Raw genomic sequence first — 13850 nt, 5'->3', positions numbered from 1 at the left:
ACACTTCCAGGGATGGAACAGCATTTCTGGGAAGCCTGTGCCAGGGCCTTACCACTATCACAAGCAATAATATTTTCACAATATCTGATTTAAATCTGCCCTCTTCCATTTACTCATTAATGTTATTAAAAAGGTACATGCTTGGAATAAACAGGCGCTAGTCAAGACACAAAGGATTCAGCTTGACGGGCAGTGAAATTTTTAAGTGAAAAATGAGGTTAGACTTTTAACAGCTTAGGAAAGAGCTGACTATTAAATCATATAAATTATATGTATGGATTGTAGGAACACCTAAGTTATGCTGTATTTGGGTTAAATTGGTGTAGTAAGGAAATTTAGACAGTCTCTCCATTCCTAATTCATTATGAACTATTATCAAATCACTCAGCATAACCTTTGGTAATTGAACATCCCCATGGCTGGAAAAGAGAAGAGATAATGAAAAACTTAATGACAAATACACACTGAGATGGAATTCATGCTATGGTTGAGAAATTTGCCAGTACTTGGCAAAAGCCAAGGAACTGAAATTTTGACATAGATTTCCCTTAGTCTACTACAACAAGAAATCAGTCAAGTGATGCTGGGCAATCAGAAGACCATCACTTAAAAACACATTAACGCCAATGGAGATTGTTCAAATAGAAACCAAGTTTCTCCATTGCTGCCACACAACAGATATTTCCCACTACTGTCTACACAAATACTTAGATTAAATCCTTGTGAATCTTTGGTCTACAGGATTTAAATACATCTTCCAGTGGAATGCTATGGATTTGTATATGATTTTAGACTTTCAGGAAATGTTCAGAAAAATGGGCCTGAATCAGACACCTGGAATTTAAAAAAAAAAATTCTGTGAGGATAAGTTAAATTTTATGAGTAACTCTAAGTGGGATCACTATAATAGAAATTGGAATTTAGCTTCTAATCAAACTCTTGCACAGGTAACATTTTAAAAACAGCAAAAATTTACAGTTAACATTTATTTGCCAAAATATACTGCACTGCTTATCACCCTAGTCTACCCACACCCTACTTTCTGACCTTGCGTCTACTTCTCTAGTTTAGGAATAGATCAAGTATCACAATCATTATTTATATCAATGAATATATAAACAATATACAGATGGACAGAATACCGTAGAACCATTACTACTATTTTAAAAATGTAAACACAAAAGGGGTGTGGGAGTGTGGGGGTGTGTGTAAAAAAAAAATCCAAACCCACATAATTAAAACTTACAGTAATTGGAGCATTCTTCAAATCGAGTATACAATGAGCTGCAAGCTCAGTGCAGTTTACTTTCAGAGCAAAATGAGCTAATTCCAGAATCAAAGGAATCCTTCAAAAATACAAAAAAAAAAAAAAATTCAGAGAATTTGATATTGCTCTTCCATGGAATTAAAAAAACACTCTTTGAAATTAACTGTGCAATGTATCTGAAAACCTTAAAGTCATATTAATATTAGAGGAATTATTATTACAATGTTAAATATTATTATAACTATCATTATTATAATTATACTAGTCATGCTCACAGTTAACAAGGAAAAAAGAAGGAGTTCAAAGTTGGCTACATGAAAAATACAAAAGTTAATCTGTTTATGGAAAATAATTAGCATACTCCTATGCAGTCTGCACAAACAGTCCCTGAAGAAGACAAGAAATACAGAATGAAATGCATGAAGCAGAGACATGGTGAAGTAAGAAACTTCAGATTGCAGAAAGATTGCAGAAAATTTGGGAAATACAATTCAATTAACTGGCACACAAAGCAGTTTAATCCATCAGTTTGCTACCTAGGAACTAAGAACACAGCCACAGAGATGGAGACTATGTTCTAACTGTTTGGATGCCTGTAAATAACCAGATGAGCATAGTCTACTGTCTGGAACAGGAGAAGTGATGCGATACCTGAATATTGTCAGAGTGTTTACCTTAACAAGTAAAAATGTAGTATTACTTCCATATGTAACAGCTGTGATGTAACTACTGGAATAGTGGTCAGTATAGGCTTTCGAACTTATGCTGAAGAGTTGGGAAGGGCCCCCGAAAAAGTTAAAAATTAACTACAGTCTGAAAAGTACATGTCAATTTTAAGACCTTCTAAAAACCTTGTTTTATCAGTAAGAAATTATTATGGAAAGATTTAATTATGTTATACAAACAGCTGTATGGAAAAAGATATTTAATCATGGATTCTGTCATAAAGCCTAATAGGATTTAGTCCTTTTTTAAGATGACCTATGGGTTAACACAACACAAAAAACTAAGTAAAAGTTCAACCTCTGCAAGGTCATCAGGAATTTTGACAGACTTCAATAGAAGTAGGCTCAGCTTCATAATCAATTTCCAGGGGGGCTATGACAAATAAAACTCACTTCACATTGAGAAGCGATGCTGGAGGTACATCATATTGTTTCAGAAGCGCATATAAAGAATTCAGATGTGCGGTGGCATCACTTGGAAATACATTTGTGTCCCACTGCCTGCAACATATGAGGAATTGGGTGATAATTTTTCGTGAGAAATGTTATTGCATTAAAAATTTGAAATAACTCCCCTAACTTCAGAATGGATGGCTTTTATGCCAAGGTATCAGTGGGCTACCTGGATATTGAAATATCAAGAAAAAAAAAAAAATCAATAAAACCTAACTTCAGTATGTGAATTAATATTTCAGACAGTTAATTTTATTCCAGGAAAAAAAAAAAAAAAAAAAGAAGTGTTCAAGACTCCTTTCCCATAATGTTGGTATAAATTAATCCACTGTTACTAATAGAAGAATCAGTATTTTTAAAATGGGGAAATCTTGAGACACTGAAAAAAAATTACATTAAATTTTGCTATGAAGTCTAATTTTTAAATTTTTCTTATACTTTTAAAATCTAAAGAGTTTAAAATACATTATGCTTCATGATTTGTCCATTGTATTCTAGGTGATTTCCCCACTTCACCTTTACTTTCTTGTACACAGCTTGGGGATGGAACTGGAGTCCATTTGATATTAAAATGTCTTTCAGACTCCTAAATTCTTTCTCCCGGCAATATCTGTACAACACACTAATCCCTACATTCCCAAAGAGCTAGCTCACTTTTTTGATGAGGCTGTTTAGACAGACCTGTTACTACCCAAACTGTCATTATGATTTTCCTCTTGAGGAATTAAACTCTGCAGTAGATTTTTTCTACAAGCATATGGGATCCCTGAACCTGATCCTACCTCTCTAACATGCAGCATCAAAGTACAAGTGGAAGGATAAATTTTCATACTTACAACTTTAACACCTGCATTTTATAAATAACCGAAAGATGGATGGAATTTTGTATTTCCTTCTCTACCTGGGAAATATCCATTAGTTTGTGGTACACCTATAAAATAACAATTTAATTATTATTTGATTAAATAAGCAAAGGACCAACACTCAACAGGGCTAAAATAAAGCAGTATGTTGACTGTTTTCATGGACTTTAAGGGCAATGTGGCTACTATGACAATCTATGTTGTTCTGCATAGATAATACAAAGACCACCCAGTAGAGCTATACTGACCTTCCAAGAGTCAGGATCAGAACTATAAATGTGGAACTACCTTCTGAGTTAGAATCCTAATTAATGCATTTTTAATACCTTGTGATAGAACTCATTCTGAAATCATCTCATCTGGATAACACAAACAAGCCAAATTAAATTTTATCTGTACCTATAAATTATAGGCAGGGAAAAAATATTATTAAGACATTTCAATAAACTGCAGTTACTTCAATTTAGCTGTAGAGTTACACATTAATAATATGCAGATAATTTCTTTTGACTTTCACACTGACTGCCCACAACTATCAAAACTGATTACTTAACCTGTACTGGAAGACAAAATTTTGCAGGACCCCAGTATGCTGCTACTAAAGCACTCAATAGCTTGGATCATACTTCTGTAGCCCAAGCACTGTTTTAGAACTATTTCATCCTTCTCTTTAAAGACATTGTCAAACAGGTCTGCTCAATAATTCTTATCAAAAATACAAAAGCAATTTCAAGCTTGCCTCAGGGTGATTGCTTCATTATTATCACACCTCTGGAGTGCTGCATATTGTTTCTCTTAATTCAAATGTTAGAGAAATTTGTAATATAATCATACACTTTTGGAATGCCATTACTGGGGCATAGACAGAAAAAGACAACAGACAGTGTAGTAGAATGAAAGAAAATATGCCTGCACACAACTTCTGAGTTTTATTTGCCTCTTTCTGGTTTTGCCACATTTGTCTTCACCCTTATATTTCCCAAATTAAGGGCATGCAAGAAATGTGAACTATTGTCATATCCTCCAATTTCCAGAATTATTTAGAGGGTTCAAGGTGAATCACTGACATATTTATCAGCATGAGAAATACTAAACAGATATTAAACACGCCCTCAGTGGCATAAGTCAGATTAAATTCCTCTTACTACACCTTCTCTTTCAATAGTAATTAATCCGAAACAGAATTTTTAGGGTTAGCCGCAGTTATCACCATTATATTATGATGTGTCAAAAGAACAAGGAGCAGTAGGGAGCTCTTTAGCTTATAATATCAAAAATATACAATTAGTGAAAATCTCAGCATATCTATAGAATAGTGTGGTAGATCACAAAATTTAAATGAAGAAAACATCTTATATAACAATTATAACTATGATCTTATGAAATGCAGAGAGTGCTCCTCTCTTAATGGGAATTTAAAATATTTTTTGTCATTACCATTAAAGAAAATATTTGAGAGTATTTATCTGGAACATTTTCCTTAATAAAGACTGCTGTAGTAGATGAAAACTCTTTTGCTTCTTCCAGTTTTGAAGAGTCGAGGTAGCACTCAAGTAAATTTCTGCAGATCAAATAAATGTTTGTATTAAATATTTATTAACACTTTCCAAAATAATCCTTATATTTTTTTAACACTCGTTATATTCAAGGTACCACTTCTAAATGCAGTACAAGCAATTAGTGTTATAAAGCTTTGACAGAAGAGACTCTCTAGTTTCTACATTTTTGCTTCTTCCAGATATATACACATATTAAATGTAGATCACAATAAGAATCCTGGAAAATTTGGAGGTTTTTTGTGAAAACTTTTCTCAACAAGATACCTGGAATTAAAAGGATTTATTATTTAGAAGTGTATGAGAAAAACATTTCTGTGAGGTGTATTCTATGATTCTCCCTTAACTACTGGAAAGGCTAGTATTTCAAAGCCATTTAGCAAAAGAAAACTATTCACACTGGAAACAGGAATATATCTATTGGATTTTCTATACTTTATCTGATTTGACTGAAAAAGAGCCTGTGACTCCACGGCATAAATTAACAACAATAATCATAATTTAAAAATTTTTTTAAATAAATACAACTTTAAAAAAACCCATTACAACCAATACAACCATTAGTTTTATAACACAAACACACCATGTGCATTTGTTTTCCTCAATACCCCAGCAAGAGTTTGATACCAGGAAACTGTATGCATGGTATTCCAGATAGTCCTTAGCACAACCCTCAGAATGTTTTGTTACTTCCCTCCAGTTTCAGTTTATAAAGAAAATGCTACATAGCAATAAACCACAGTCACAGACCACAGAAACAGAAAAGTTCACAAAGAGAAAGGGAAAAAACTATGGTAGGAGTGCAAGAGGAACTGGAATCAGTCTGTTAAATAGGAGATCAAAACATGTCTGCCAAAAGGTTGTGGGACCTTGAAAAATTACATAGATACTCCTCCTTTTGCACATAAAACTGTTTTTTTCAGTACAGTTATCTCAAGGTTTATGCTCCAGCTTTGCTCAGGAAATGCAAGAATGGTAATACATTGATATTTATACACCATCTATTTCCAGTTACTATCAATGACTCAAACACTACATCCAAAATGCCTGTGAAACTTCAGATCCAATCTAGGGCACTGCTGTGTCTGTCACTAAAACTTCAAGCTTAAAGTAAATATGGAAATGAAGCACCATTTTATGTTCAGTACATTTATGTCTCTTTAAAAAGTTATTAATGAAGCTTTTCACAATAAATACATCTACAACATTACCGGTGAAATATAACTTATTAAAGGCTATCTCAGGTAGCAGTCCCAAAAGGACTACAGAATGCCCATATGAAAAAATAAAATTCAACTTACATCATGAGTTCTGCTCGCCATTCATTGTCTTGCTCTTCAATTTGGTTTAATGCTGTAACAATCTGTGAAAGGCTGGGAATAAGCCAATAGCGGAATCCAGGCTTAAGAAATGGCCTCACAAGTTGCCAATAAAGAACTGAGGCATTATATACCAAAAAAAAATACCTCAAAAAAAAACAAGAATGAAAAAAATTTAGTATTTCATGAACTTGAATAAACATAAAATTACAGCTTGAGTACTGTAAGACACTTCTAAGGAGTTAAAAAGTACAACTTTTACTTTTCAGTGGAGGCAATCCTAAGAACTAAGACAAGTACAGCACAAGAAGAATATGGTAACTCTTGCAACTATACTCTACTCAATAATTAGCCACTTAAAAATAAGCTAACATGTTGCTTTCATTCTATAGATCATAATTATAAAAGGGTAAGAAATTACGAGATAACTAACAGCTTTAAACAGGACTTTTCATCCTGTCAGTGTAAGACTGCAGTATCCTTATGTTGTTACAGCACACATAGCAGTAACAGAAGTTACAAAATGGAAGGAGAAATCTAAAGGAAAAATCCAAACCACACAACTCCATGCTACCTAATGAAAATTAAGACAAACAATTGAAAAGACAGATCAGTAGCATTTCCTGGGATTTAGAGTTAATCCTGTCAGTAGGGCTTACCTTCTTTCATGGGTTGCAAAATCTATTGCCTTCATAAAAAACAGCACAAACTTTTCAAACTCTCCCTAGAACAGAACAAGGAAAAGCTAGTGCAATTTGAATACAGATTTTATAAATCAGTAGATTCTTCTCCTATTTCAATTTGAACATATTTCATAAATTTTATTTTCAGACCAATCTCAACTAAAATATACCACCAGAATAAGTTGTTGCTATAGAAACAAAATAACTAAATAGGTTGATCAACTAATCAACCTATCAACTAATAGGTTGATAGCCTATTTATATGTTTTCCTGATTTTAAATTCTAAGACTGTATTTTCAACTTACTTAATTTCTGCCGAATATTAATTATCAAGACTGGAATGTTCCAAAACTACAAAGCTGCATACTTTTTAAGCTTTCAGCAAAGAAAGTTCAGAAATATCCAAGAGCAAATCCAGCAGGGAAAAAAGTCATGTTCGTTTATCCCATTAAAAATCTTGAGGAATTATTTTCTTCAAAAAGGCTCCAACAGGAATTTGTCAACAGAAAACTGTGACAGGCATGTCCTTTTTATCATTAACCAGCTCTTCAGAGGAGGAGCTAGGCGTCCCGGTGGACACCAAGTCGAAGAACAGCAGCCAGCAGCGTTCCCTCGCTTCAAAGCGGGCTGACAGTGCCCAGGGATGCCTTAGGAGGAGTGCGGCCAGCAGGCTGAGGGACATGATCTTTCCCCTCAGCATTGGTGAGGCCACACCAGGAACACTGTTTGTTCCCAGTGCTGGGCTCCTCAGTAGGAGAGAGACAGGGTTGCTTGTGGAGAGTCCAAGACAGGGCTGCAAAGGTCAAGAAAGAACTGAAGTATCTCTTCTATGGGGAAAGACAGAGAGCTGAGACTGTTGAGCCTGAAGAAGGCAGCTCAGGGAAGATCTCATTAGTATGTACAAATTCCTGAAGGCAGGGTGGAAAGAAGATGGGTGAGATAATATTACAAAAGGATTTGTGGAAGTGTAGAAGGATGCAGTGCAAATAGGAAAGCCAAGGTGAAGCTGGATGAGCAGGAATGGGATGACACCAGAGGGGGTCTCTACAGTATGCTAGAAAAGAGAAACTAAACTCTCCAAGAGAATTGGGACTGACTTACTGGGCTCTGGGGTGGCATAAGAAGGGTACTGAGCAATAAATGGGAACTGCCAAGATAAAGAGAAAAACAGAGATGAAATATGTACTAAAGTAGAGAAGTTGCACTTGGCCCTTAAGAACACAAGCATCTTAATTAAGAAGGATTTCTTAGGATGAAAATCAAAATAAGGACAAATTTATCTTTTCTAAGTGAATGATGATTACGAGTCACACAGCATGAGATGTTTCTTACACTTTCATAAATTATTAATTCAGCAGTGAAAAAACTTTACAACTGATGCGAAGTGTATCTTAAAAGACCATTACAACAAATGACACAAGGAAGCAAACCAGAACTGTACAATCTGGGACCATTTTTATCTTCAAAGAAGTTAGCAAGAGCCAAGAAGAAAACAGCAAATATTGATTGAGATTCACAAAACATATCAGAATAGTTTGTTAATTTAGAAACATAACTGGACATAGGACGTTTCAAACATGCATGAAGTTTTAAAGTGACCATTGACCAGTTATTCTACACAAGTGGTCATAGAAAAAAGACAATACAGAAAATGTAACAGGGAAAAGATTCTAGCTTGAAAGTTAATTCAAACACATTATTCAGAGAAACTACTAAAATTTTTCTCAGGTATATTTGTGAACACAAATAACACAAACTATGAGCTACAAAGATGGTGAAGGCCTAGTGAGGAAGCCATATAAGGACTGGCTGAGGTCCCTTGGTTTGTTCATCCTGGTGGAGTCTGAGGGGAGATCTCATTGCACTCTGCAGCTTCCTTCTCAGAGGAGGGGCAGCACTGACCTCTGCTCTCTGTGACCATGGACAGGATCCAAGGGAACCACTGGATCTGTGTCAGGGAAGATTTAGGCTGGACATCAGGAGAAGGTTCTTCTCCCAGAGGATGGATGGACACTGAACAGGCTCCCCAGAGCAGTGGTCATGGCCCCAGGGCTGACAGACCTCAAAGGAGCATTTGAACAACTCTCTCAGGCACAGGGTGGGATTTTTGGGATAGTCCTGTGCAGAGCCAGGAGTTGGACTTTGATGATCTGTGTGGGTCCCCTCCAACTCAGAATACTCTATGATTCTAAACATCTGTTAAAGCTATTTTGGGGGGCTAGATACCATTTACAGACTATCAAAGCTGACTGATCACAATACAAGGACAAGTGAAATACTGAAGACAGAAAATACAGAATATGGAAAATAGATCCCATTCCATTTTAAAAGCAGCAGGAGATAAAAACTACTTTTCATATATAGGGAATTGTAACACCTCAAAGCAATACACAGAAGCAGAAGTATCCTGCTGAGTTGCTACCACCTCTCCTTAAAAAAAGCCACATCCAAATACTACATGGACATGTTACTGATGAGTGCTGGAAGTACACTGCCACGAAAATGAACTGTACAACCTTTCTGATAACTTCTTCAGTCCTCCACTTCCCACAAGCCTATGAAATGCTTCCCAAATAAAATCAGTGATTATTTTAACAGTTATAGCTAATTTGGTCTGAATGTATCATATTTAAGTAAAAAGTTAAGAGGGTGACTTAAAACAATCAACTGCCTGAAAAAATTTACAAGTATTCTTTTCTTTTTGTCTTCTCCAAAATATTTGAAATATTAGTCTGATTCAGATGGTAAGTTTTGTTTACTCACAAATTACTTGTTAATCTATTTCCTTGGATTTTTTGCACGGTCCTGATTATCCTTGTGTATTTTAAATGACTGAAAGTAACACATAAAAACCTAGGAATAAATACCTGTAAAACCAGGCTTAATATAGAGCAACCATCATGATTTCTCACCACATTATCTGTAGAGAGTGGGGCATGCAACTGGCCTTGGCACAAATACGCTCTGCCAAGAAACTGGTTCACAGGAAATCTTCCTTTAAAATACATCTGTAGGCAATCACTGCTAATTTCCAGATATCCCAGCTAAAACCCAAAAATAAAAGCATTTCAATATTTAAAAAATTGCAACAAATAATTAAGAATTTTTAGCTTTTTTAATGCATGTCTAATCAAGGGTAACATTTAACTCCATACCAGTATGTAAGCAATATTCCATAGAGATGCATACCAGTTGTGGTATAAGCCTATTACTATGTATTAAAGGCATAGTTTTGTCATTCCAAATGTAATTGACAAAAAAAGCTTCTTTATTTAATGAAACTTCTCATTCAGTCATAGAATTGCTTACAGTATCCAAAAATTGTTTCATTTTTAAACACAATTGCTAGCATAAAGACAAAATTCTTAAGATAATATTGGTTTGTTTGGTTTTTTTTTTGTTGTGTTTTTTTTTTTTTTTTTTTTTTTTTTTTTTTTAAGAAGGCAGGATTTGTCAGTGCTACATCTCAATTTTCAGACCACAGACAGATTTTTACTGGATTGCAGTTTGGGGGTGGAAAAAAATTTTACTACAAAGTCTGTCTGCTTAAAACCCAATCACTTATGATCATAAATTGAATATTAACAAATACTTCAAAATTAAAAATCTCAGCTACAGTTTATAGACGTAATTTCAATTAGCAACAGCCTTTCATCATTAGAATGGACCAGGGTTATGATTATTTTTATTAGGGTTCTTTTGCCTGGTACAGATATTCACAAATGCATTTTCTTCAGTCATAACCAAATTACTTCATGCTTTAACAAGAAAAAACAGGAATGGCAAAATTTTTGTATATATTAGGTACACTTTGCTAATTTGGATACAATTGCAAAATTCACAAACCACAGAATTTTAATGGAAAAAGCATGTTTAAACAATTGCTCTCCAAAACCAGAATGGCGTAATACTCAGGTACTTCCTCAGGTACTTCTGAGATTTTTTAAAATAGTAACTGTAACACCTGTAAATACAGTGCATCATATACATGTTTATATTTAATACAGATAAAAGACCTAAATTACAAACCTGAAGCGCTTGTTCAGCACATAAAACATATAAATCGGTGCTGATGTTATCTGTTGAATCAAGTGCAGATTGTCCTTTACTGGCTGATTTGATTAACTTGTAAGCATTCTTCAAAGCCTGAACATCTGAAATTAAAAAAGGAATAAAGAAGGTTTTGTTTCCAGGTGTACTGACATGATTGTATTCAAATGAGCTACACGATGTCCAGTCTCTCCTCTGCAGAAATAAATTAAGAATGTTTAAGGAAAATAATGTTACACGCACGTTGTTCGAAGTTGACCATAGTTCTAAGATGAAGAATTAACAACTCTCTAACTATTTAAAGTCACTAAAGTTAGCTCACTAAGAAGAGAATTTAGAAAACAGATTAGGATCAAGCTGTCTTCCTATTTGGATTTTAATTTCACTTCTTTTTAAAGACGGTCGCGCGGTCGCAGCGGCCGCCCGCCCGCTCACCTCCTGCGTTCTCTGCGGCGAGCAGCAGCTCCCTCACCGCCAGGTCCATCCCGCGGCTGGACGAGGCTTCGCCGTGAGTGGCGCGGGGCAGCTCTAAGCCGCGAGCGCGAGGCTTTTCCGAAGGTCCCGAACGCTTGCCCGGGCAGCCGAAGGATGCGACTGCCGGAGGCGCCCGCCAGACATCCGCAGGCTGCCCCTCGGCCGCTGCGGTTCCCACAACACAGGCGCGTATCCCAGCAGCGTTCCCACAACACACGCGGGCCTGCCCTCCCTCCCTCTCGCCCCTCGGCCCCGCTTGAGGGGCCGGGCGAGCCGGGAGAGAGGCGGCCCCGGCTGCAGCTGCGGGCGGGGTAGCTGTTAGGAAACCGCCGCGGCAACGGGCAGCTCCGGAGCGGGCACGGGCTCGAGGGCTGACACAGGCAACGACTGATGCCTTCCTGCAGATGAAAGTAGTGCTAAGAAATGCTGTCACCAGTAATTTTTGTCCCCGTGTTGAGAGCTTCTAACGTGAAACTTTTGGAAATAAAGCATACACCACCTAAAGCAGAGCAAAATGCTGGGATCACATCTGCCAGTGCAGGAAGAAGTCACAGGTGAGAAAAAGAAAAAGAAAAAGAAAAAAGAAAAGAAAAAGAAAAAGAAAAAGAAAGCTGCCTGACTGCACTGACATCAACACACCTAATGAAGTGTTTAGAGCCTCACCATTGCCCCTCACCTACTGAGTTACGTACATAAATTCAAGGGTTTGTAAACCTAAACCCTTTGCACTTCGAACTAGACTGCAACTCTGTACCAGCAGGTTGTTCCAGTACCAGGGTCTGTATAGAATTCAGGAGTAGACTCAATCCTTACCTGTACTACATAACCCTTCCCTGGCCACAGCACCCATTTAAATCAAGTAACTCTCTTGCTTCTATGAATATCATGAACAGAAATAAAACTAATCTGAAATTAGGCAGGCAAGGAAAAAACCCTATAGCAAACCTATGTTGTTTCTGAAGCAGCAATATATTAGTCTTGTGTAGTCATATTAGATAATAATAACAATGGCTTAAATACAACAATTATATAATTTATATAATAACAATTATATAAATTATTATATAATTTATATATATATATAAATTATATAAATGATCGCAGAATAGGGTAGCTCATGTTGAATGTTAGACACAACTGCTCTTAACGCAATCATTATGACATAATATGAATTCATTAATGGTAGATGATTTCTAGTAGCTGTCAACATAGAGTAGCTACAGTTACCTGAAATCAACTCTTTTAAACATGCTATTTCAGAAGCGCGTTGCCCCGCCCTGGCCCCGCCCCTTTCGGCCGCGCAGGCGCAGCGGCTCCGCGGGGTGCTCCGCGCTGGGGCGCGGCCATGCGCGGGTTCCGCGCGGTGCCCCTGCTGTCCCTGCTGCCCCTGCTGCTGCAGCTGGCGTCGCTGCCCGTCCTCAGCCCCGCGGGCGCGTCCCAGCGCTCCGGCGGCAGCAGGTGGGTAGGGGATGGGCTTCTGCCGCTGCTGGCGCCGGAGCGGGCCGAGGCGGGCCCGGAGATCGGGCCCGGGCCGGGCTCCCGGCGGGAACTGTGGCTTGGCCGCCTGTGCTTCGCGGTGGTGTTGCCGCGCCCCCGGGCCCAGGGACATCTTAGCGCTGGGCCGGGGACTGGGAAAGGCTTCCCGGGGCCGACAGCACAGTGGCCGAGATGAAGCGGTGCTTGGTTACTCCGTAGTGAGGCAGTTGGCGGTGGGAGTCTGGGTTTAAGTAAAAGGAGCTTTGGAGTGCTCTGAGGAGATGGTCAAACAGGTACAGACCATGAGATGCTGTCAGTGAGGAAGATGGTTTCAGTTTTTAGAGAGTAAAAGCTGTCTTTACAGGATCGAGAGGAGATGTAATAAATGGGCACTGATTTTGTTTTTAATCCCTTTTTTTTCCAGAAAATGTCAGAGTGATTTTTAATTACGGTAACCGAGTGTCCACAAAGTTACTGCAATGACAAGAGAAACTTTCTGTAATTGATTATCTGTAATGCAGATTGTACAACAGCTTTTCTAAACTGATGAAAAGCTTATTTTCATAACATAAAACTGTTGCGTTTTTGGCATTATGTAATGTAAAATATGAAATTATGCAAGTACGGTCTATTTTATAGTTCACTGGGTGGGGGGGTGCTTGTCTTTACAGGTCTGTGAGTCAAGTGTGTGTGGAAAGGTCACTAATTTTCAGAAGTAATACCCCTTATTCTACAGACATCGTTTCTGATCCTGGTGGATGAGATCCACTGTTCTGTGTGCAGTTGGATGACTGTAAGCAATCTTTCTTTTCACATATTTTGTTCATAGATTGCCTCTGCTTAGGGAATATTTTTTTGAACTACACATTGTAATTGTGCTAAGTATTTTGACTGTTAACAGTTTCAGAGAGACCATAGGGAATCAGGGTCTGATTTTTCTCCTCTTTAGACAGGAGGAAAAGTGCCAGCAAAACCTCAACTCT

General features: G+C 37.4%; 2 protein-coding genes across 18 annotated transcripts in view; one reads left to right on the top strand and one right to left on the bottom strand.

Annotated features, from left to right (window-relative positions):
* CFAP46 (cilia and flagella associated protein 46) overlaps nucleotides 1-11716 on the bottom strand; it is a 69853-nt gene extending 58137 nt beyond the window's left edge. For 5 of the 10 annotated variants that reach the window (XM_053949730.1, XM_053949734.1, XM_053949732.1 and 2 more), the window contains exons 1-9: nucleotides 11353-11702; nucleotides 10897-11021; nucleotides 9780-9911; nucleotides 6843-6907; nucleotides 6166-6330; nucleotides 4746-4869; nucleotides 3282-3376; nucleotides 2386-2493; nucleotides 1247-1346 (exon numbers count right to left, since the gene is read on the bottom strand). In XM_053949730.1, coding sequence (XP_053805705.1) covers nucleotides 1247-1346; nucleotides 2386-2493; nucleotides 3282-3376; nucleotides 4746-4869; nucleotides 6166-6330; nucleotides 6843-6907; nucleotides 9780-9911; nucleotides 10897-11021; nucleotides 11353-11401 — 963 coding nt within the window. In that variant the 5' untranslated portion in view covers nucleotides 11402-11702. Of the gene's footprint in view, nucleotides 1-1246; nucleotides 1347-2385; nucleotides 2494-3281; nucleotides 3377-4745; nucleotides 4870-6165; nucleotides 6331-6842; nucleotides 6908-9779; nucleotides 9912-10896; nucleotides 11022-11352 lie in introns of all 10 variants that reach the window. The other 5 variants (XR_008432162.1, XR_008432161.1, XM_053949736.1 and 2 more) reach the window with 2 other exon arrangements.
* Nucleotides 11717-11792: 76 nt separating this feature from the next.
* The window catches only part of ALDH18A1 (aldehyde dehydrogenase 18 family member A1), a 48167-nt gene continuing 46109 nt past the window's right edge, over nucleotides 11793-13850 (top strand). For 2 of the 8 annotated variants that reach the window (XM_053949740.1, XM_053949742.1), the window contains exons 1-2: nucleotides 11793-11945; nucleotides 13539-13660. In XM_053949740.1, coding sequence (XP_053805715.1) covers nucleotides 13655-13660 — 6 coding nt within the window. In that variant the 5' untranslated portion in view covers nucleotides 11793-11945; nucleotides 13539-13654. Of the gene's footprint in view, nucleotides 11946-12702; nucleotides 12850-13538; nucleotides 13661-13850 lie in introns of those variants that run through there. The other 6 variants (XM_053949738.1, XM_053949737.1, XM_053949743.1 and 3 more) reach the window with 5 other exon arrangements.

The sequence above is a fragment of the Vidua chalybeata genome, chromosome 8, assembly GCF_026979565.1.
Source record: "Vidua chalybeata isolate OUT-0048 chromosome 8, bVidCha1 merged haplotype, whole genome shotgun sequence".
In the NCBI taxonomy this organism is placed as follows: Eukaryota; Metazoa; Chordata; class Aves; order Passeriformes; family Viduidae; genus Vidua; species Vidua chalybeata.
This window is presented reverse-complemented; position numbering and strand designations above follow the sequence as displayed.